At 45.1% G+C, this 25,541-nt stretch overlaps 1 protein-coding gene across 1 annotated transcript in view; it reads right to left on the minus strand.

Moving 5' to 3' along the window:
- pvrl2l (PVR cell adhesion molecule related 2 like) overlaps window positions 1–25,541 on the minus strand; it is a 132,233-nt gene that overhangs the window by 23,397 nt on the left and 83,295 nt on the right. The window contains 7 exon segments of the mRNA XM_053446259.1: window positions 718–866; window positions 1,299–1,416; window positions 4,735–5,028; window positions 12,597–12,639; window positions 12,641–12,787; window positions 12,789–12,842; window positions 15,275–15,387. Of these exon segments, the coding sequence (XP_053302234.1) occupies window positions 718–866; window positions 1,299–1,416; window positions 4,735–5,028; window positions 12,597–12,639; window positions 12,641–12,787; window positions 12,789–12,842; window positions 15,275–15,387 (918 nt within the window).

Below are 25,541 nucleotides of genomic sequence, written 5' to 3' on the forward strand. Positions count from 1 at the left end.
AACCCCCTGGAAAAGAATGTGGAAACCCTCCAACAATCCACTGCAGGGCCAACACGCTCTAATGAGGGGCCGACTCCCAGACTCATAAAAAACTATATTCACATCCAATCTACGTCCAGTGGAGTTTCCCAGTCTGCAGACTCCAGCTCCAGCGTCTCACTGAGTGGGTTTGATGTGCAGCTATAAAGATCTGGAGTTGGCCCGGTGTCTGGTGCAGTGTGGCCCTGCTGTGGGGGGGGGGGGGGGGGGGGGTCAATCAACAGCGTCCACCGCTCAGAGTCCGACAGCGAGGACGCAAACATGGAAACATAATCCAATGTGAAGATTAAGAGAAACCAGCGTCCCAGCAGCTCCCAGATCAGCCCTGATCCCAGCATGAGTGTGTGTGTGTGTGTGTGTGTGTGTGTGAGAGAGAGGGAGATTAATGTTCCTGTGCATGCATGTGTGAGGCAGGATATGGAGTGTGTGTGTGTGTGCATGCATATGTTCATTTGAGTGTTTGTGTGTGTGTGTGTGCAGGTACTTGAGAATAGTCCCAGTACGTTCAATGGGATGTGGTACTTCATCATACGTGTGTTTTCATCTTGATGCAGGTAAAAGCATCTGTTCTGTGTGTTGAGTGCATCTGAACACGCTTCTGCACACATGTTCAACAGGTATGTGAGTTTGTGTGTCTGTGTGTGTGTCTGTGTGTCGACCGAGGGTTGGTGGACTCACCGATGACGATGGTGGTGATCTGGTGGCTGCTGGCCCCGTGCTTGTTCTTCACCTCACAGATGAAGGTGGTGTTGACGGCGTCGTCCACCTTCCGCACCAGCAGCTTGTTCCCGTCCACCACCACCGTGTCGGGCAGAGAACCGGACGCCCTGGAGAGGGACCAGGAGAAAACATGTCAGGAGAAAGCATATCGATGAGCGTGAGGGAGAGAAAGAAGGAGGGAAGAATAAATAAAGATGGTAAACGAGAGGTCGAGAGTTGAAAACATGAAGAAAAGAGACGATTTGTGAGTTTGACTTTCAAACACACATTTATTTAGAGAAGCATACACACACATACACACCCACACCCACACACAAACACAAACACACACACCACAGCACGCCATCTGTCCGTCAGGCTGAGATGTTTAGAGCTTTCATGTTTATCAGAAATTACAAAAAAAAGATCATTAAAGGGAGACGATTGCTTCTGTCGTGATTATGGGAATAATTAGAAAATCTGTCAGTCTCTAGTAGGTGAGCTGGAGCAACTGATGGGAGGGGGGGGGGGGGTGTTGGGGGGTGGGGGGGTGTTCTTACGTGGTCCAGGTCAAGGTGGTGGGCACTGGGTTGCCGCTGGCCAGACACTGGAGCACGGCGTCCGAGCGGCCGACGTACCAGTTGTTGTCGTAACCCTCTATGGACACGGAGGGCGGGTCTGAGAGAGAGACACAGAGTAAATAATTAATATTCAGCATTAACAGTATTCATATTTTAAACAACGTCAGGGATATGAAGTCTGGACACATCGTTGGTCACTGGATGTAAAGTTGGTCGTAGTTTCACAGATTGTAGATGATTCAAAGCATTTCTCCTCACGTCAACTTACTTATTATGTTTATGTTTTGAACTTTTAACTATTTCATCTTATTGTTGATTTGTTTTTTTTTAATCACATCCTGTTTCTTTGCACAGTTTTGAATGGCAGATGGCTTTAAATACCCCATTACCCATGATCCCACCTCACTGCCGACAACAGACTGTTTATAACGATGGACGCCGGGACAGCTCCAAAAAAGCAAAGCCAAAGTCCCTTAATTGCCCCCCCCCCCCCCAACCACCCACCCACCTGCTGAGAAAGGTAATTGAGCATAAAACCTCCTCCATGTTAGCAGATGGGACACGAACCCAACTAAAATCAGAGTACACGTCACATAAATGTCTCTCGAAGATGATATTTGTAATTTGGATATTGAGATACGTGAATGTTTGGAGAAATAATAGTAAACATGATGAAGTCTGTCAAAGTGTCACACGTCAATCAAAACCTAAATTCAATGCACCTGTTTGATACGTCCTGAATGTAAAGTGATATGTGAACCTCGAGTGAAAACATGAAAATAAAAAAGTTGCCTTTAGCCTCTAAATCAAAGCTGGAGGCAGAAAATCAGTCGCTCACTTCTGAGAGAGTTTCATATTAAAGTGAAGTCAGAGCAGAGCAGCGAGCGGAGGAAGTTGAAACGAGAAGAAAACCTTTGTGCTTTTCTCTCCTTCATGTTTTTCATATTAGAAATCTGACGGAGAGAGAGAAGAGACAGAAAGAAAGGAGTGAGAGGACGAGAGGTGTGTGTGAGGAGTGACAGGGTGTCAAGGCTGTGAGACACAAACAGCAGGACAGGAGGGAAGGCCTGTGGTGCTATAGCCTGTGTGTGTGTGTGTGTGCGGTCGTGTGTGTGTGTGTGAGTGTGTGTGCGGCCGTGTGTGTTCTTCCTAGAGAGCGCTGACCTATAAAGGCTGATCTGATTCACACAGCAGACAGGAGACGTGATCCCTCACACCATCACTAAACTAACAAACACACAAACGAACACACACACACAGCGAGGAGTTAGTGTGTACCAGTGTGTGTGTTTGTGTGTGTTTGTGTGTTCTGCTTCTTCTCCATTTGTGGGAGAGAAGAAAATGTTTTCACTCCTCTCTCTAGTTAACTCCGGTTTAAATCACTCCAAAATAAAAATTACTTTTGTATTTGTAATTTCAATACATTTATCATCGGTTATTGACATTCGTAACCTTGTAGTTAAGCTTGTGCGGAGGTTAATAATATGAGAAATTTGATGTAAACACAAATACCAGTGGATGTGGACACTGGAGGACGGTTTCTTTATGCAAATTTTAAAGGTCAGGAGAAGACACTAAGGAATCAGTGTCCTCACACATATAGACATATTTGCATAAGTAGCTTATACTCAAGTGAGACCTCGCCGCCTCGTTTGTGCTCGAATGTGAGTCTATCTGCGGTTACATGTGTGAGTTCTACATGTGCACGATGTGTACGCCCACACACACAAACACACACTCAATCTGCTGAATCTCTATTTACAGAGAAGCCAGGACATGTAATTTGACAGACTGATGTGACAGCATGCATTGATAGGAGTGTGTGTGTGTGTGTTTGTGTAGCCAGGGGTCATGTGTAGGTATAACATTTTCTCACAGTTATTCCTCATTACTGCTTGCCACAGCTGGACCGGCACTCTGATTGTGTGTGTTTGTGTGTGTCTGTGCGTGGTTGCGAGTGCACAGTCTAAAAAAAATTGCAGATTATAAAAAAAGAGGCTGAACAGAAACAATCTGTTCCGTCTTTGCAGCGAGTGGCAGCGAGGTCACCCAGAGGAGACGATGCTGTGGGCGTCTCTGAATCTCTGCAAAGCTACGCTGAACCTGTGTTATAATGTAATCCTGTGTAAATTAGAATGGAATTTAAGGATTAAACAAAAGCAATGTGTGTGGCAGCAATTGTGTGTAAACATGGAATGCTCATGATTTTCTATTCTCTCCTGAACACAACTTTTGTACGGTTGTGTTTGGGATTCTGTGTCAGACTGGATGTTTGGTCAGAAAAAGAAAAGCTTATGTCACATGTTGTTTATTCAACATTCACTCGCAGGCATCATGGAAGAGGATGGTAAAGACTTTATGGATATTTTGAGGTTTAACCGGGTCACACACACGGTGGCTGGTTCCACTGGTCAGTTGTTTGTTTGGGAGAAATTAGTTCCGTGTCCAGCTCCGTAATGAAGCAACAGCTCTAAACACAATGATGGAACTGAATTGTGTTATTAAAATGTTATCTCCAGTTTGTTATGAAACTGTGGAGAGACAAATTAGACTGTGACGGGCTGACACAGTCCAGTTAATGGGAAACACTGCACCATAATAATCATTCCGGTAAACGATTGGCTAACTTGTGATAAATTTAGCCGGTGAATAAAAGTTTTAAAAACAAACTTTGCCTGAGGAAGAATTTATTTAAATCTGTGGTTTCTAGTTCCTGAAACCTCTGCAGCTGAAAAGTGACAGAACGTCTCGACTCGTATCATCTAAACTCTGGAAGATTTAATCTGCCATGAGAAATAAACCTGGACCAACACGACTTCCCACTAATGAAGAGCAGACTGTGCTTAAAGTTGATTAGTTATTTCTATAAGTGAAGCTAAATGACTTCATTCTTCTTTGGCTCAAACTAATAAAACTGTATTAAAAGTTCAGGATGTGTAATCACTTCACATCCTGGTGGTATCGATCAGCTCACTTGGCTCCTGTGGATCATTAGAGGAGTGGAGGAAGTCCTGCACACTCACATATCAGAGAATCACCTTCTCATCGGAGCCGTCTCACAGATCTGATAGACGGTGAACGCTGCTCTTTAAATCTGGCAACATGCCGAACCTTTATAGATCAGTGGTAAAGAGTCGAGAGGTGGCTGCCAGAGAAAAGGCCTGAAGGCTCCAGCAGATCCCGGATCTGTGTCTGAGGTTATTGGCAGTCGGCACTTTTGGATCCAGCCGAGCTATTTGTATCCTTAGTTGGACCGGTGATACATGACAGTGGGAGAGGTTGTCTAGAGTGTATTGTTTATGAACAAAAACAAATTATGAAGTGCAAATATTAAGTTTGTGTGTGTGTGTGTGTCTGTGTGTGTGTGTGTGTGTGTGTGTGTTTGTGTGTGTGTGTGTGTGTGTGTGTTGCTTACACTCCACGGAGAGTTTGAGAGGGTAGACCCACGGCCGCTCCTGCGTCCTCTGCTCCACCATGCAGGTCACCTCTCCGCCGTTATCCGTGGCGGTGGGAACCAGTCGGTACTCGCTGCTGACCGTCACCGTCCCATCGGGGCCGCTGGTGGTGCTGGTGGAGTGGTTTCCTCCCACCGACGCCAGCCACTTGATGGTCGCCGCCGGTTTGCCCTCCGCCGCCTCGCACTGGGCGACCACCACCGACCTGGTGCCGGCCTGGACTGTCACCACCTTGGCTGAGTTCTTAGGCTTGGCTGTGGGGGGGGGGGGAAGAGAGAGAGAGAGAGGGAGAGACGGGTAGAAGGACAGAGAGAGGGAGACCAAGAGGAGGAGGAGGAGGAGAGGGAGGAGGAGGAGGAGGAGGAGGAGGAGGAGGAGGAGGAGGAGGGGGTTCAGTGACTTCAAGTTTATCAGCATTTAATACATAACAAAGCATATTCATCAAACGTGGTGGTGTGGGGCCCATAATGAAGCAATATTGTGTGTGTTTGTGTGTGTGTGTGTGTGTGTGTTCACTTGATTCTCACACAGACTCTAAATACACACATTTACAAATCAGGATTGAGATACAAACTCTCAACACATGAAATCCCTCTGCCCGCGTACTGTCCCTTTAAGAGATGAAATCACTTCTGACTTTTTGACTTTGACCTGAAGCTTGAATTAAACCCTCAACTGGAGCCAAACGTCCCAAATACCAAAGATAACAAGGTTTTTACTTTACACCAGCGATCTGTAGATTTCCTGCTCCCATCACATTATCTTTGTTAAATCACAGTGGACTCGTTATATCAAGTGTCAATGTTCCATGAAAGTGTTCTTATTCTCTCTTAAAGGAAAAACTCCACCTCGGATACGATCACTCAATCTGGAAATGTCAGTGAATCCATTATTGTGTGATGTCAAGTGATTTACTTTTCTATGGTTTCCACTCTTTTGAAACAGACCGAAGTGGAAAGTCTCAGGAGCAGAGAGAAATTATTTCCACTAAACTAATGTCCTTGAAATTTTTTATTTGAAGGGTTCTGACTCCAAAATAATAAAAAAAACAGATCTATAAATATCTGCAAGGACACAGAACCTGAGATTGTCCCTGAACATCAGTGAAACATTCAAATTTCACAGCAAAGACCATCCATCGATTAAGAATTTGCTCATGGGAAAGAAATGAATCAATATCAAATCGAGACAAATCAATGTTTCACACGAGTTCAACGCTGACAACCTCAAAATTGCACCGTTGAGCAAAACCGATGAAGGAGCTGCATTTATAGAAATCTTTTTTCTCCTCTTAACGACGACTCAGAGCGATTTACTGTACGAACACACAGAGCTCTTCTGTCTTGCCCGAGGACACTATGGACGAGCTGGGAATAGAACCTGTGACCCTCCGATTAGTGGATGACCCCCTCTATACCTCCTGACTGCCTCTCGCCTTGAGGCACAAATCTGGAGAATCACATTATCTGATTATCTGATCACAGCTTCGCTCACAAACATCCTGATCCGAGTCCCGGCGGGTCGATTCCACAGCAGAACCTCAAACACTAATTCTGCTGGACCACTTTTCACACATTCAAACATTTCACCTGAAGAAGTGACGGCCCTGATGTAGCTGTGATTGTTTATAATTAATTTCCCGGTGGTTTGGAATCATTATGTAAAATGCTCCAGGAGAAACAAACCCACTGTTCCTAGTTAACACTTTGATTCATGATTATCAATTATAACCTCTTTATTTCTTATTAGGTACATTTAGAGTCTAAGTCATTAATTGTTGGTATTTGCAGACGGTGTTGTCACCGTTTTAACTGGATTCCAAGTTATCCAAAAAGGTCTAAAGAGTCTTTCAATGTTTTCTCTGAGGAACCTGGAGAAATCACAGGATGGTGGATACAACTAAAAGCAAAGTGAGGAGAGCTGCGACAAAACGAGAGGAGGGAGGAGGAGAGAGTTCAGACACGAGGGAGAGAGAGGAGACGCAGACGGAGGGAGGAGCAGGAAATGAGAGGAGAGTGGTGGACTGGTCTGGGGACTGAAACCAGTCACAAGTCTCCTGATGTGCTTCGTGACATCTCATCCACTCCAGCTGCCTCTCCCCTCCCGTCGGCTCGGAGTCATTTGAAAACAAGCAGGACGCTGCACCAACAGAACTGAATAAACACTGTTTACATTTCTGAACGCTGCAGAGACACAAGCTGTGAAAGACGTCCCTGCAGCCGGTAGAACATTACCACAGGACTCTTGAGCAGAGCAGATGCTTGCCCTGACTTGAACCCGCGACCTCTCAGAGACGGCCTCTCTTCTCTCCCTGGCAGCACCAACACAACACGGCCTGGGACTGGAAGATTTCCAGTTTGAATCCTGAACAAGTTGTGAATTTCTGCCAAGCTGTTGCGTTCACAGAGGACAGCTGCGTCTGTCCTCGTCCATGTGCCGGAGACGGACAGCCGGACCGGGAACTACTGAGGTCTGGTTCTGACCCACAGCTTCACTTACATGTTCCCAACCATCTGCAGTGAAAACCATCACTTCTTACTGGAAGGACGCCGAGCAGAACTGGGCCAGACTTTTGAAAACCCAGCTCCAAACCAGTTTACAAGTGGTTTGTTGCATTTGGCCCAGAATCCAAATGAAGATCTAACCTTCACACTCTGCTTCTATCTTCATACACAGCCTCTGTCTGTCGTCCATCAACACGTCGAGAGAGAAGGTCAAAGGAGGTCAGAGAAAGTAATGTGAACAAACCAAATCCTCCATGTTACCAAGAACACTGGGATCACTGGGATCCTCGATGATGAGGACACTGGAGAGCAGGATCTGGATCTCGGCTCAGGGAACGTGAACGTTTCCTCCTCTTCTCTCCAAACACAGATGTATCAGCTGCTGTGACCCGATGAAGAGCAGCCATGTGATGAAGTTTATTTTCTACTTTGCTGCGTCCGTTACCCATGAAATCAATGAAAAGCTTCTGGATCTGGTTCCATCTTTGAGATTCGTGTGTCACCAGCTGCCCAGGTCTGTAAACATCTTCTCTCCGACTGACACGCTGCTGCTGATGAACATCTCCAGACTTTGTTGGGAGAGAAACATCTGTTAGGCTCTCCACGTCTGCTCAGCTGTTAGCAGGAGATGAATATTCAAGGAACACAGGAACAGTTTAAGTCCTTATTGGCTGCTGGAGATGTTGACAAAATGCATTAGTTTAAGCTTGGGAGTAATTTGGCTTATTTAAGCTTGATGGCACTTGCTAAGTGGCTGAAATGCAGAAAAGGGAAAATAGAAGAAATTAAAAGAGTTTTCAAAGAAATAATTAAAAACTGAATATTTGTTTTACTTCTAAACCCGAAGACCTGAACACAAATAGGACCGAACGTGGAGGGTTCACATCTCAAACCGTTTCTCCTTCTGTGCTCCAGCTTTAACTTCAACACGTCCTGATTGAAAGGTGGATGTTGATTTGTGTGGTATTTTAGTTTTAGTGCATCTGCGGACAACTCTTCAGAATATGGAAAACTGAGTTATTATTATTTTGGGCAGAATTACTCAAACAAAACCTGGTTGAAGGATGAGTCCCATGTGTTTGAGTGCAGATCCCAGTTGAAGGCTGGATCCAGGACTGTTTCACTTCCTGTGCAGCGTTTCCCTCAGAATAAATCCAACCTCCAGCAGCAGAGATGCTCATCATGCACCTGATGGTTCCTCTCAGGTGCAGCAGAATGTGACAGAGTGACAGGCTGACGAGTGAACGTTGCACCGATGCCACTTGCTGGTACGTGCACAACCGCAGCTGAGGCCATGAGCTCTGACTGGAGGTTTTAATTCCTGTTTCACCTTCAGTCATCCAGGGGAGGTTTGCTTCACACACTTAATTTCTCAAGGGCAAAACCCTGTTTCTCCATCTTGCTCATATTCTCACCCGGGAGCTGAAACCACAGCGTCTGTCTCCCTGACTGAGGTCATCATGTTTTACTGAAGAGTGTCTGAGCAGCTGGTGTGGAGGGAGAGAGGAGCATTCTTTAAAATCTATTATTTACACACAGACACAGAACTGACCCACGGGTGGAAAAAGTCTAATGTGACAAGTTTAAACACAATAAAAACTGTAATCTGTGTATTAGACATGACAAACTAAGATGGCTCCAGCTGTTCTTACCACAGGTCACATGACTCCTCCAACCAGTGCAGTGTCTGTGAACATATTTCTACATCACTTTTCTTCTAGTTTCATAAATAACCACTGTGTGCACCCTCCTACTGTAGAACCACATATCAACAAACTGATGTTTGTGAATGACTCATATCGCCTCATTTTGATTGACCCACTGATAAATGTACAATTTAAAAAGCTTGACTTCCGTTCCCATACCATAATGCATTGAGAGACATAAACATCAATCAACCCGCTCTCAACAATCGAGATAACTTAGTATGAAAACTCAGATTTTAGGTTTACGTAAGACAAATATTAATTAAATTGATTTAAAATTGTGGTTTTTGTAAAAAATGTGCTAAATATGCATCGTCATGGTCTGAGATTGAACATTGTATTTGCTTGAAAAACAAAAGTATGCAATCAGGGCTTTTGCTTAATTCCAAGCTGAACTAGACTTTCAGTGCAGGGCCCGGACACTTGTCTTCATTTGTCCGTTGACTTTCTGGATTTTAATAACATTAAAGCTCAGCCGGGAAAAGAGAGAAGAGAAATGTCGACTCATCAACGTCTGGCTGAGAGAAAGCTTCGCTGCAGTTCTGCCACTTATTCACCAACCGCTCGATGCGTGGAGTCCGGCCAGCGGCCCGTCAGAGTGTGGCCCCTCCTCTGACCTCTGACCTCTGCCCTGCACTGACACCTCCCTCTTCACAACCAGCTCAGTCCTGATCTCTCTGAGCAGGTTATTCATCTCAGAGACTTCCCCAGATGTGTTTCTGACCGGTGCAGCTTAAACAACCACAAATCATTTAGTGTGGGCACCATCCAGAACCATATAATCCCTGGCAGGCGAGGGACTCTTCATCCGCACCCTGATAAGTGGAAATCAGATCTGCTGGCACTGACGCTGTCGCCTGTGAGTCATAACACGATGAGGCTGTCGTGATCAGCTTCTCATTCTGAAGGAAGTTGTGATATGATTGGTCTACTGTTGTAGATTCATTAAGGTCTAATGTGATTGGAACTTATAGATTCTATATTTGACTAGACGGGCGTTTAACTCCGCCAAAGGTTGATGAGCCACTTTATCACCATTTTGCATATTGAGATCAGATTCATATATCATGTGGATGAGAATGTTCCGCAAGCTGCTCAGATTAAACGCACACAAATAACATGTATTTGTCAGTTGTGTCAACATTCTCCAGAGTGGAGCTCGGCTGACGTTTCTCGGTGATCAGCCAAGTGTTGTTTGTGTAACAATCAAACAAAGAGTCGGGGGTGAAAACATAACCTCCGTGGTCGAGGTAATCAGATGAAATGTGACTTTGGGACACGGAGTTCGTCGAGTGCATTTTTCTAACTGGAGGAGAATCTGAAGCTCCAGACAGAAGGTGAGTCAGTGAGCTCTCCAGCAGGTAGTCCCCAGTCGGCTGCTGCTCCGTGCCAGCAGCAGCAGCTTAGGAGACTTAGTCCACAGAATGTCTGTTTGTGTTTCCTCTGCACGACGGCCAAGTTCTGCTCCTCCTGCTCGCCTCTGTTCTGTGTGAGAGCAGCTTCCAGAGGTGGATTTCCTATTGTTGTGCGAAGGGGTTTTCACTTAGAGGAACTAGCAAGGAAAATATTATTGGCCCGGCTGGGGGAACACATGAAAGGAGGTGTAGAGAACCTCTTTCCAGGAAGCTCGCTGGCAGCAGCTACTGGCGTACTGTAATGACTTCAATTTAATCACTGCTCGCTGACTGAACAGCATCTCCACAGTGACTTACAGGAGAGAGGGAACTCTGTGTTAGTGTGGAAGATAGGAATCCTCGTTTGAGGCAGGAGCAAATTAAAAACACACCGGAATTCTCCAGATTCTCTCTCAGAAATCCAGCTGTCATTCAAATCTTCTCCTTCATTGAACTGGGACATAATAAATACACTGTTCTGAAATTGCGACCAATTTGTGGGAGTTAAATGGACAAAGTGTCTCCCACCTCTCACCCTGACAAACAAAATCCATCCGATACAAGAGGAGGAAGCAGCAGGCGGACTCCCTGTGAACAATACCACTTGAGTGGATCCAGTGTTTTCCACGTGTGCTCTCGTTATCCTACGAGCTCCGAGGCTCCGGGCCGTCCACTGGAAGAACAGCTCTGCCATGAAAGAGGAGAGGGAACTGTTGTTCTTCACATTCAGCCATGAAGCCTCCTCCGTGTGGAGAGAGAGAGAGAGGCACCGGGCGTCTGATTCCTTTGTGAATCGAGTGCAAACGGGAGGACGGTGGGAGGATGAAAAACACCAGCTGTCTCCGATTACAAACAGGATGTGTCCCCTGCTGACGGCAACTGAGCATCCACTCAGATTCACAAATCAAGACACAGAGGAAACTTAAAGAAAATCCTTCACATTTCAGTGTTTACAGTCGAACAAGCTGCGCATCAACGGGGATTAAACTGTGCAGAGGATAAAAAACATATCGTTTGTTCATCTCATGTAATCTGTGTCTCAATTCAGAGGCTGCTTCTGTCAGACGTCCATGAAGACAGTCGGGTCAACACACCTCGGTGGTTCAACATGGCGGCTGTTCGGTGGAGTTGAGGTGTGATAACGAGCTCCTCTCTGATTGGATCACTCAGGTCTGAACGAGCTCTGAGTGACTCAACTGAAGGAACGTACAGAAAACACAGAATACCTAAACGTGAGTTCTTCAGGAAACGTCTGAGTTTGTAGAAGCAAACTCAAACTCTGTTTATTTATCCATTTTATAATCTTTATTAACTGTTTCTTCTGATTTTGTTCATCAATCCAATTAGTTTCTTACTTATTGACTTTCTGTCTTTGTTTCCCTTGCTTTTTATCTCTAGTACAACATTCTCCTCTTTCAGCATTTTGTTATTTTATCTATTTCTCAAATATTCTCGAGTTTTAAAATTTCATTTTTATCATCTGATCTTTCTTTGTTTAGCTGCCTTTGGTGTTTCCTCATTTCAGATTAATAGAACTTAAAGCTTCTTCAGTTCCTTTTAATATTGTCTCTGTGCGTGGATGGTAAAGCACTTTGTGTTGTATTGTTTGAATATAAGACTAAAGCCTGATTTATGAACTGCTCTGTAACTATAATATAATATTAATATATAGAGTCTAGTGCATGTTGAGCAATATCTTAACTTCCAAAATCAAAACAATCCCAAAACATGTCGGCTGGAGCCAAAGTGCGGACTGGAACCAAACCAGTTTATCTCCAGCTGCAGCCCGAAGCCGGAGGATCACTTCAACACATCTACCCAGTAAAGACCAAACAGGAATCTTAACCCGGCTCCAATCCCCCGGCTCCCTCGTCTTTCATGCTGCGTCTAACCAGGAAGCACCTGGAGGATTCTCTTCAAATGCTTTAAATTGCTTCTTCTCAGACTCTGGGTCCGATGGGATCCTCTCCTCTAGAAGCCGTGATAAGCAGGTGGCCGGGGAGACGCCTGTCGAGGCTGATGCTGCAGAGCAGCTTTTTGAAAACCTGTTTCAGACGCGGCTGCATTTAGCAGGAGAGAGAAGCTGCTGTTGACCTTCAGCTGCTCGAACCCTTCACGTGTTCACAAGTTCTCAGCTGCTCCTGGAACATGCAGCAGCTTGTTGTCTCTGTTCCACGTCTGTGAAGAGACGTGGGACACGTGACAGCTCTTTACTCACCCAGCATGATGAGGGTGGTGGTGCCTTGCTCGTTTCCAGAGGGGGTAGGTGGCGTACTCGCAGGTGTAGCGACCGGCATCGGACATCCTCAGCTGAGAGATCCGGATGGACGGGTTCTCCAGGCTGTTGTTCAGGAACACAACCCGCTCTTTGAAAGCCAGGTTGGGGAAACTCTGTCCGTAGCTCGGGTTGGTAAACAGCAATGTTGTCCCTCTGTCCCTCGGTGGGCTCCCATATCCAGGACACCTGGAGGACAGGTTAGGAGAACAGGAAGTGACCGTTTGACCAGGATATGAACTACTATGATGATGATGATGATGATAGAGAGGATTTAGTTTCAAGCTTATCAAAGTCACATTGTCAGATTCAAACTGTCTAAACTGGATGTTCCAGGAAGGAAAGAGAATAAAGTTTATCAGTAACTGTTTAGTCAAAGTCTAAAGTGATGAGTGAGAGCAGAGGAGGAAGGTTAACAGAGGAGGAGGAGGAGGAGGAGGAGTAGGAGGAAGGTTAACAGAGGAGAAGGAGGAGGAGGAAGGGTTAACAGAGGAGGAGGAGGAGGAGGAAGGTTAACAGAGGAGGAGGAGGAGGAGGAGGAGGAAGGTTAACAGAGGAGGAGGAGGAGGAGGAGGAGGAAGGTTAACAGAGGAGAAGGAGGAGGAGGAAGGTTAACAGAGGAGGAGGAGGAGTAGGAGGAAGGTTAACAGAGGAGAAGGAGGAGGAGGAAGGTTAACAGAGGAGGAGGAGGAGGAGGAAGGTTAACAGAGGAGGAGGAGGAGGAGGAGGAAGGTTAACAGAGGAGAAGGAGGAGGAGGAGGAGGAGGAGGAAGGTTAACAGAGGAGGAGGAGGAGGAGGAGGAGGAGGAGGAAGGTTAACAGAGGAGGAGGGAGGAGGTGGAGGAGGAAGGTTAACAGAGGAGGAGGAGGAGGAAGGTTAACAGAGGAGGAGGAGGAGGAGGAAGGTTAACAGAGGAGGAAGGTTAACAGAGGAGGAGGAGGAGGAGGAAGGTTAACAGAGGAGGAGGAGGAGGAAGGTTAACGGAGGAGGAGGAGGAGGAAGATTAACAGAGGAGGATGAGGAGGAAGTTAACGGAGGAGGTGGTAACCCAGAGCTCCCTCGTTAGCTGTAGATCTGCACTTTCAGATTTTGTATGTTGATAAATTGCTGATTGATTCCATTCACAACTCCGAGGGGGGGGGGGGGGGGGGGGGGGGGGGGGTGCTCTCTGTGACTGAGTCCTTTTTGGATCATGATGACACATCACAGGAGTCGAGGTGGTTTTTAACACAACTTGTCATTTGGGCTTTGATGAAATAAATCCTGAGCAGTTTTCAGTTCGCTCAGATTTCTTCATCTGGTAAATTCAAAGTGACATGAAATGATCTGCATGAGGAGAAACCCCCGACAATCACACAAATATCAAATATTAAAATACTCACAAAAAACTGTGACTTGTAAGATTTACACAGTTTATTACTGAGTAACGCAGCTAACACAACTTTATATAGATTTTAATAACAGACACTGACTGAAAAGCCCCAAAGAGACGATGTGTCCGTTTGCTGCTGTTTGTGTTTGTTTGTTTGTGTTACACAAAAAGTGCTGAACAGAAACTCGATGGAATGATGCATTATGGGTCAGCGAAGGCTTGTGCTCTGATCTCAGTGTCAAACAGTGTTTCCCATTAATTATTTAGACTGTGTCTGAGGAAAGTTGTGTTCTATACCTCTCATGATAACACAAGAGACCTGGAGGTTGTTGGTTTGCTGCATTGTGTAGTTGTCTGCAGAACTATATGTCGAATGCTCACTCGTGTTTTTCAAGTTGTTTCTAGTTATACACTTATTTATTTTACCTGCTTTTAAACCTGATGTTTTACGACCTCTCTGTTTTCAACTCGCTGCCTTTGTGAAGCACTTTGTAACATATGTTTTAAAAAGTTCTCTTTAAATAAAGATTATTATTATATCATTATTATCACATAGACTGAATTCATTATGTAGGATGTGCCCTTTTATTCGGATCCACCAACTGGGGTCAGTGAGTTCTGCAGCGGGTCGTGTCCCACGCCTCCACAAACTGAATGGGAATCAGTTCTGTACTTTCTGCACAGTCCTGCTAACAAACTGTTTTCAAATAGTTTTTAAGTTTGTCGTTTTGTCGTTTGTAAAGTTTCTTTGGGTTCCTTGAAAAGCAATATACAAATAAAATGTATATTGTTATTAATATTTTACAAAAGGCGAATGGGAAATAAACTTCTCAGCAGAGGAAATAACTTTGACTTCCCTTTGCTTCCTCTTCCACTTCCCCTTGCTTCCTCACTTCCTCTTCCACTTCCCTTTGCTTCCTCACTTCATCTTCCACTTCCCCTTGCTTCCTCACTTCCACTTCCATTTCCCCAAATCTAGTCTAAAAATATAATAGTATATGATTTTGCTTTTAAATCACAAAAAGTCAGGGTTAGGGTTAGAAGCTATTTAAAATAAATAAATCTGTTTCCTTGTATTTCTGCAGGAAGTTTGACTTGTAAATAAATCAGACACCTCCCCCCCCCCCCATGTTTTTCCAATGAATTCCCTCCCCCAGCTTTCACCACCTTGTCAATCTAACTCCTCCACCCTGAGCTCCTCTGCCTCCAAACCTTATGAAACCACAGAGTTGTCTTTCATCAGCCGACCTGTGTGAGCTTGGTGCGTCCGGCTCCGTCGATGAACTGGCAGGTGAGGTCCACCGACTCCGTGGGGTACGCCTCCAGCTCCTCCTCCACTCGCACCTTCTGAGCGCTGATACCTGCAGACACATGGAGAGAGGGGGGGGGGGAGTTAGGCAATCATCCACAATAGATTTTAAATAATTAATAAGGAGTTTGTTTGAAGTGAAAATAAAAGAAGACGGTGGAGACAGGGAGCATTAGTTCTGTTTCATCAGGAGTCTGAGGCCGTTTACATGTGTTCCCCGTGATGGATGTTCTTCCCTCCCACTTGTTCTGTTTGTGTCAGATGGGAGGTCAACCTCCTTCACGTGTTCAAGACGATTTAAAAACCGGGTTACAGAGACGGGTGATGGAAACAGAGACGAGTTCATTACAGAGGAAGGAAAACAATCTGGGTCTTTGATTACGAGCCTCAGGCAGAGTCCTTCAGGCTCGTTACTGGAGGGGGCGTCGCTGTGGGGGGGGGGGGGGGGCTCCAGCAACACCTCAGCACCGACAACCATCTCCTCACTGGATCTCAGACCGATTTGTCAAAAGGAAACTGATGTAGCAGAAAAAGCATTTGAGGCTTTCGTCGGCCTCGTGCACCTTGTGAAAACTGTGCTCATTAAAAACACAGCTGCTCTGACCAGGACTCCCTGCTTCTGAGCAACGGCTCTTATCATTTGGATTAGTTGTTGCTTTTAAAAAGCTGAGATGTAAACACAGTATATTTCATATCTACGAGTATTCGACATTAATAAACTCAAATTAACTTGTTATTTCTGAAAAGAGAGAAACAGAGGAAACTGAATCTGGAAGTAAAAAAAGGAGAAGGATCAGAGAACAACTTGTAATCCTCCATTGATGCATTTCTTCACTCTGTGTATTCAAACACACAAGGCTTCAAATGAACAAGTGTGTGTGTGATTACTGTGCGTTAGTGTGTGTGCGTGTGTGCTGATTGTTTTCATTTAAAACATGCAAGGGTCCGTGTGCCCTCCAGTGAGTGCAGGAATGGATCTCGTGTGTCAAACGTAGAGTTAGTGTCAAGCATAGAGTGTGTTCGCTTCACAGTGTGCGTTTGTGATCGTATGATTACTCTGTGTGTGTGTGTGTGTGTGAGTGTGTGAATAAATCAGACCCTCTCATTGTGATGTGAGTGCACTGACTCAGTCACTGAGCCTCACTCTCCACCCTCAGGGAGACAATGGGCTGTCGAAGCAGTTCTTCGTTCCCACTGCACGACAGACTCGCACACACATGCAAAACACATGAATGCAAAGCAACACAAGTTTTTCTCTGTGACCTGAATCCAGAGGAAGAGCAGCTACGAGCTCAGAGTTCACCTCCGTCTCTCTTATTCACCTCCTGCACCATCACATGACTCCTTCTGTTTCTCTTCTCCTTTGCACACACATTCAATTTCATTTCCCTATAAAGTAGACTCACAACTCATACTGTTCATACAGAAGGAGAATACAAACACACAACTACACGCACTCTCAACAAAACCCTGAATCAACTCGTTTTTTCTCATTGTGGTCAATTACAAAAAAAGTTTTGAGCCGAAAGAGGAAAACTTCATGAGGGAAAAGCTAAATGCAAGAGAATAAAAGAGAAGCACAGGAAGCAGATTTATAAAAGTTAAGTGAGTCAATCAGAGAGCGACTCAGTCGATGGAGCTGCAGCCGGAGACGAGAGGAGGGAATAAAGAGGAATGACTGAAAATCACAGAGAATAAAAAGAGGCCACAGAGAGGAGAAGTTTGGAAATGGCCAAAAAAGTGATATGAGGAGAAAGAAGTGAGAAGAAGAGAAGCAGCGAGAAGGAGACGGCATCAGAAATGATTAATTTCCACAGAGCTCGGTGCAGACTGAGCTGAGCGGCTCAGAGGAACCAGACGAGAGGATGAGACGGAGGAAACAGCTCAGACCAGACCAGCTCCACTAAACCCAGTCCACTGGCTGCTGCTGGTTTCAGGGTCAAGAGTCAGATCCAGTTATTTGCTGCTGTTAAATATAACGTGGATGTGGTTTTTCTGATTTCATTGCTTTTAAATCCTCCACCTGTTTTCAAGTACAAATGAACACAGAGGGAGAAAATAAATAAAATGAGCTTCATCATTCATACCAGTGAGAGTAACTGATCCTGAACCAGCTTCTCTAATACGCTCATTTCTCCTATTTTACTGTTTGACAGCTGTCGGCAATCACCCGGATGAAAACTGACAAAACCGGCATCATGTCGATTATGTCAGATTATGTCAAGTTGACATAAAAAAAAAAAAAAATCATAACAAAGCAGCTGTGATTCATTGCGTTGGTGTAAGTGTGTGATTGGGATGTGACTGTGGAGCCCATCAGCGTTTCCACCAGCGGCAAAATGTCAATTAGGTATGATTCATCCCTCGACTGCGTTGGGGGGGCGGGGGGGGAGAGCAGGAGGCTGTTCGTTTATCCCCCCCCCTTTGACTTTCTATCTGCGTCTAAGTCAAAAACAAAGGAGGTGAAGTCCCAGGTGGTTGTTTGTGGTCATCAGGTCTCAAACCTCCGGTTGGATTCCCTCACAGCTCTGCAGCTCGTCTCTGTCAGTGAGGATCGAGTGTCTCTGTTACAGATCATCATCCACATCGAGCAGCTTCCCCCCACAGACTGGATTCTAATCGCCTAGGGGGGGGGGGGGGGGGGGGGGGTTGGCTGACCTGCATTATTGGTCATTAACCCGCCTCCTCCACGTTAGCAGATGAGACATGCTGTATACACACGCTCCTGGGACTCTTCCTCATCTCCTCACCCTCACTCCACAGCTCGGGTCGTCCACACCCACGAGGAGCCGGGAAATTAAAATTGACACATAAATAAATTGGGAGCAAAAAGTCATAAATAAGCGTTGACTGTTTAAATAAGACAGGCTGCTCTTAACGGGACAGAGGATTGGACACTTAGGTTCACATTTCAGTTTTTGCTGTGACATCCTCTGGGGGGTGGGGGGGGGTTAACTATGTGATCACTACATTTAATCATCTCTCTGTCCTCCAGCTTGTGTCGCTCAGGTATAAAAGCAGGTTAGCGTTTCCTCTTTGTGGAGAGACAGGCGCCGCCGGCAGCGCCGAGCGATCAGGCATGAATTAAGCTTGAAGGCGTTATTATCACTGTGATGCTATTATCACTGTGATGCTATTATCACTGTGATGCTCACAAGGGAGAGAAGAGGCTTCCACGATTCATAGAATGACATTTTTAATTTAAAACATATCTTCCTTTTCACAGCTACTTGACAATATTGCAGTTTTCTGAGAAGTGGCAGTTTGAGGGAGGAACGTTTGACGGATATCATTGAATCTGACAAACTGGTTATAAATATTACACCAAAGACTGGAAATAAATGAGACGTGCAATCTTGAAGTTGTAATGTTGGTGAAATATAATCCATGTCATCTTCATCTATTATATTCTGTGTGTTAAACACCTCTCTGTCATTATTTATACTTAAAATGCAGCAGAGTGTGAACATTTGATTTGTAATGAAAAACCAGAGCCCAGTTACTTTAGGAGCAAATTAAAAGTGCAGATCCAGAGAAATAATTGTATTCAATATTGTGAGATATTGTGTTTTTTTTATGTCTTTTTGAATTTCTGAAGAAAGGTCTTGATACAAAATAAATCAGGAAAAACTCTAAGGACTCAAATCAATGATTCTGTGCAGACTAATTGAATGTAAAGGAACTACTCGGCCTCTGCGGTGATGTGTCCTCTGCTGAAATATAGATTTTAGCTGCATTATTTTTCCCTCCAGTCTTTCCCCGACGATCTGATAAACCATTCATCACATTATTATCGTCTACGTGTGAGTCGTGAGTGAATAATGACTGATTCAGGGCTACAACATGCGATATCAATCACCGGGGGGATTTGATGCATTCCACACGCAGCAGCGCCGTTAAACAGGTCAACACCATTAAAACCCGACGCTCATGACATTCACAAATGACAATAACACCAGGAAACGCCGTCGTAACTCTTGGGATGTGACGTGGAGCCGGGGGGGGGGGGGCGGAGAGGAGCTGGCAGTGAGGGACCGGCTCATCCACTACACACTGGGAAGCTGAATTACCGGTAATTGGCATTTGACAGCTCGTAATTACGGCGTTTTGCGTCGGCTTGTCAGGAACAGGACACTGATCAACAATGTGGTGGAGGGGAAGGAGAGAGGAGATTAGGTGTCACGAGGACGGCTTTGGTCACACACACACGCACACACACACACACACACACAGACACACACAGTTACCGTTAGCTGGCAGTCAGACGCTCCTGGCATCACTGAGGGTTTTTTATTAAACCACAGTGATGCTAATGCAGCTGAAATTAATTCTGAAATGACATATCCAGCGTTTGAAGGTTGAAATTTAAATCCAAGAAAAATGCTGAATCTCTGTTTAATATCACACGTTAAGGATTCGGTTTCAAAATAATGTGTCACCACCTCACACACTGGTTATCAAACCATTTACACCAGTAACGTCAACGTGGTTGTAAATATATCACCTTCATCCCTTGAGAGAAAAATGTGAGGTGTTTTAGTTTCTCTGTAAAATGTGTAACACATCTGGTGTGATTATAATGTGTACTTTATAATGAAGTTTATTGTTTTTATGGTTTTCTCCTGTAAAGTGTCTTTGGGATTTGTTAAAGCACTTTACAAATAAAATGTCTTAATTCTTATTCTTATTATTATCTCTGATTACAACCAGTGAGAATAACTGTTTCCACTTTCAAATATATAAGTCCAGTAAGTAAAAAATAAAATATTTGGATAGATTTAGATTTATTGTAATATTAATAAGCAGCTGACGCCTCAGATCACTGTCACGTTCAGGCTGTGGGTTCTTTTTTTATTTATTTTTTGCCATGTTGCCGTTTGACGACCCATTAACTCCAGTTATGGTGATTTCATTTTCCTGTGGCTGGGATTGAAGGGCTGTTTAATCCCCTGTGAGCTGAGGAGACGATACGGCCTCAGGGATTATGAAACCATCTTCATATCCCACTGGACTATCTCTCAGGAAGTCTGACGTTATTCAAAGTTGGTATTCTGCTGTTCTAATCTGCTCGCTCACGCGTGTGATTGGTGCGTATAGGGCAGGTCTACAGTTGCAGTGTGTGTGTGTGTGTGTGTTGGGGAGGGGGGGGGGGGGGGGGGGTTAGCAGTAATTGGTAATTAACACTAAATTGCCAGCGTTGTGACGATCTCTGTTAGATGTGATTTCTCTCTCATACCCGCTGGCTGCGCTCCTCCAGGAGGACGAGGAGCTGTTGTTATCGTGATGAGTGGGTGGTGCATGTGTAATTTAGTCACACTTTTGCAAATTGCAGGGCAAGTTAATGTAGAAAGCTTTCAACTCCCACCTGCGGAGGTGGATCAGCCACGCAACTGGGATATGAACGGTCAGATGAAAGCACGGTGGAGGCAAACGGAGGGTCAGACCTCTGGCCCCTGGGAACCCATTATATAGCAAAGTAGTGAAAGGGCAACTCCACATGCATCCACTCACAGTAATAGGTCTATCAAGTCAAGCACTTTGCTTTATTCATATACGTTAGTACCGATGCTAACTTTGGTTTTACAGAGGAAAATGCACTTTTACATGACATGTGACTTCCTCCATTAGAGCTAAAACGCTCCTGTTATATTTAACTCTAGTTTTCAGACTCTACTCTATTAAAGCAACACTGGGAAACTTGTTGACCTTCAAGCTGCTGGTAAATCAAACTGGACCTCTGACGTCCTGGAACAGACTGGGAAGCGACTGGGACGATTCCCCAGCTCCGTGATCACAGGACGAAATTCTCCTTGTTCCTGACGGGGGACTTCTCAGGAATGGATGAACTCGATGTGTTCTTCTTCTTTTAAAGAAGTTAAGGGACCAGAAAATCATCCTCACTGATGATGATTAAAAAACACATAGGATAAATATGAACCTGATGTGCTGAGACCTTCAAGCTGAACTGTAGATCCGCTCAAAAGACTTCAAAGTCCCTAAAAGCCGGAGATCATCTCCAGTCCAGGTGAGTTTCAGTTCCCTGAGTGGGATTTCACAGTCAGACACCGAGTGCACGATTAATAACACGTGTGGCTGTGGCTCAGTAGAAGTTACTTTAATATAATCAAACCGCTTTTCAGTGTCTTTTCCCTCCCTGAGCATTTACACAGGTTTACAGTGAAGCCGCAGCTTGTTGGCTCCAAAGCTGAATTTCTCTACAGCTTTATTCTTCAGGGCTGTGTTTCATAACGCAGACAAATAAAGCAAATAAAGAACTGATGTTAAAAGAAAGTGCCTGACATGGAGGTGAGGCAGAAGTCATGACACCGGGCAGGACACGTTACAGCCGACAGTTTGAGGAATGAGCTTCTGACTTTTTAAAAAGAGGCTGGTTTGAGTCCGGGGGCCTTTTCTTTGGAAACAGGTTGACGGAGTTAACTGGACGTCTTTGATGAGTAGAGCCCAGATCAGCCTTTAGAGCTGGAGCATGGTGAGGAGTGAGGCTGCAGCTGCTCTGGGTGTTACATGGTGTCCACACAACTGTGGGAGACAAGCCCCTGGACAGACAAGAGACGTCCTCTCTTCCTTCAACAAATACCACCGAGGTGCCCTCGAGCAACGCATTCAACCTCTGACAGCTCCTCGGTGAGCGCTGGTGGAAGACTGAAGCCGCTGATCCCAGGTGTGAGCGTAGGAGAGTGTATGAATATGAATATGAATGTGCAAGGTGCTGACGGAGGCAAAGTAAAAGTTCAGCTCTGCGTGTTTGCACGAGTTTCATCAGGTGTTCTTCCCGTGTGGTGCATGGAGAGACCAGTAATCTATAATGGAAGTCTTCCCACTGCAGGTTACATCTACACATTAAATAATAAGAGCACCAGCAGGGAATCGAACAGCGGGTTCAGTGTCTCAGGATCCGAGCTCCTCCTCCTCCTCCGAGTGCAAACAAACACAAAGACACACACTTTTTGAAAGGCGGTGACGTCCGGTGTCAGCGGGACAGAGAGTTTACTGGGAGAAGATTGACTGGGAGAAGATTGACTGGGAGAAGATTGACTGGGAGAAGATTGACTGGGAGAGGATTGACTGGGCTCTTTTTCAGGGAGGACAAAAGGTTGAGGGTGGGGGGGGAGCGGAGCGTGACGCTGTCCACATGCTGCTGTGAAGTGTTAAATGATACGTCTCTGTCATCTCTCCACAGAAAACAGGATCCACCTCAACCGGGTCCGTGGCTTTTGTTCCTCGCTGCCTTTTAAACGTGGCTGCATGTTGATCAAGGCAGAGCAGGATCCTCAGACGCCCACTGAAGAGCACGCCTTCCCTTATCTGCTTCTCCTCGCATTCTGCCGCTCAGATCAAAGGGCCAGCGAGGAATTCATCAAGAGGAATTATTCAAAAAAATGGAATGAGCAGAAGAGGATCAAGATATAAGAGATGTGGCCCTGAACAAATTGGATGGTTATCCAATATTGGCAGAAAGGACGAGCAAAGGGAGAAACATGAGGAGAGAAGGTTCAGAGACGATTGAAGCTTCTCCATCTCATTTCTGTGTTTTAACAACGGTGCAAATAAACAAATACTAGATTCTACTCAAACACACATCGTGTTAAATCCATGTGCACGACAGAAAGACTTTAAAAAGCAGGTCCAGTAACATCCACTCAATCCTGCTGTGAGCTTGTGGAACAGAAACTGTTCCCAGAAAACCAACCTGAGAGAAAACTGCCTGGACCAACACACGAGTACATCAACCAATGTTCAGCTCATTGGAAAAACACCTAATAGAATTAAAATGTTTACAATCGCTGATTACTTTCTTTAATGAGCAGATCGAGTATCAGTTCCCTGAGCTCAAGTTGACGTCTTCACATAATCAAACGTCCAAAAAACAAAATAACTCTAAACCCAGAAACCAGCCACTCAGCAGGGATCTGTGCTCCGGCTCAATATATGAATTAAACACTCAAAAACTGAGGATCACTTTCCCGTCAATCAACTATTTCATTAGGTCTTGAACTGACTCATTAGTTTGCATCAATCTTATTTCACAATTTATTAAACTTTTGCAGAGCAGCTCCAGATACAAGTTTCATTTCACACCTGCTGAGGGAACATCTCCTTCCTGTGCCTGCCACACTCACATTCCATCATCCTGAGGAAACTGGCTCGTGGGAGTGGGAGTCTCTTTGTATGACACATCCTCCTTGTTCATGTATTCTCAAACCTCTCAGTCAGAAACACTCGATCACTTTGCTCCTCTCAACTACACACGTAATGTATAATCCCTCAAATAAAAAATGTACGTAGAGGAAAATGCAGACCTGGAGAAAAGGACTGTGAAATTGATTCGTCTCAGCTCAAAACAAAACCATGTGACTGCCAGCTGAAGATATAAATATGCTAAATGGTTAATGCAACAGGAATCTTAATTATCAATTACAGGAGGAAACCAAGAAGCTGAAAACAGCAAATAACCCAGTTTATCCACATTTGGATTTCATTTTCAGCTTTTTCTAAAAACAGAATCCACTTGTGCCTCGTCAGCTCTGGGACGGCTGAGACTCTCGGATGTGGACGGGTGGATTCACACAATGGGGGGGGGGGGGGGGGGGGGGGGGGGTGGATCTGGCTCATTTCATCTGAAAGCGGCACAGGTCCATTTTAACAAGCACTCTTCAGCAGGAACACTAAGACGAGAGTAATGTGGCCAGCGGAGCACGGAGCCCTAATTACTGATATGTTCTGCCAGAGCGAGAAGCAAGTGGCAAATAACAGGATTACAAAGCTGAACGCAAATTAATAAGATCAGGAGACAAACACCGAGACTAGCTCTTCTGCCTCTGACAGAGACGTGGATCGGGGGGGGGGGGGGGGGGGGGGGAGCTGGGGCTCAATAGCACAAACACATCTGGAAATACATTATTAAAGATTTACATTTGTACCTTGAGGCGTGTTCAATACAAGCTAAAAACCCCTGGTAGTCAAAATGCAGATTTTCCTTTAACCCCATGAAGACATCATGACTCTCAGGAAGAGAGAGAGAGAGAGAGAGAGAGAGAGAGAGAGAGAGAGAGAGAGAGAGAGAGAGAGAGAGAGAGCACCCGGAACACAATCGAATTCAATGGGTCACACCCGGGGTAAGTCGTCATAACACTGGAACACTCAGGACCAGTGTTCCCACTACAGGGAGCACAGGTACCAGACCTATTAGCTGACAAGTGCTAGCATCTAATACAGGTTAACATGAAACTAAAACAACAGCTGAATAAAAGCTGGACTAGACCAGAGTCAAACTGGAAGAGGGATGTGTGACTGCAGCGCTGCAGGATCCAGACTGGACATCGACCACCGACCCAGTTGAACCAGTGCTTCCTCACACTGGGTGTTTACTTCCTGTTTAGCCGCCACCACCTCGTTCCCTCGAGTTTCCTCTGCGTGGTTTTGTTTGTTGGTCCCGTTTCTGGTTTGGAGATTTTCCTGATTGCATCCATTGTTCTGATCGCCTGCTTTTCTGTTTGCAAGGTTTCTACCAGACAGTGATCAACTTAAATCTGGTTACATTCAAACATAAGAGTGCTGGTGGATTAAAATTGTATTCAGAAATTGTCAAAGAGTGTGATTCATGTCCTCGTCCGACTGGCTCGTGTTTTATTTGCTTAGAAATCAGCTCATTTCATCAGACACTTTTCTGATCCTGATTTATTATAATAAAGATGAATGTGAGTGAGACGCAGAGAGAGAGAGAAACCTCAGAGCTGACGTGACATTCATATTCTGCAGAACACGACCTTGGACTCGTCTCCCGTCTTCACCGACTCTACAAACCACTCGCTCCTGTGTAAAAACCAATATGAGAAAAATCACCCGCCGTCACAAATGCAAATATGATCATTTCTCATAAGATAACCTATTGATGCAATAGAACACTGCCTCGTGGAGTCGGCTCTGCTGGAGCACATGAGCTGACCTCAGACAAGCAGGAAACTGAGCAGACTGAGAGGATGGAAGTGAAACAGAAGAGGAGGGCAGAGCGGGCAGGAGGGCCGGGGTATCGAACTTTGAGCAAATCGCTCGGATTCTATCAAATATTGACGTTTCTATGATGAGCTCAATCTATTCACTGAGATCTCAGCATTAAGATCCATCTGCTTTCACAGAGACTCCTCCATCTTCCACCACCGTGAAACAGCTCCAAGTGATAAAATG

Source organism: Pleuronectes platessa, chromosome 18 (assembly GCF_947347685.1).
Source record: "Pleuronectes platessa chromosome 18, fPlePla1.1, whole genome shotgun sequence".
NCBI classification, from domain to species: Eukaryota; Metazoa; Chordata; class Actinopteri; order Pleuronectiformes; family Pleuronectidae; genus Pleuronectes; species Pleuronectes platessa.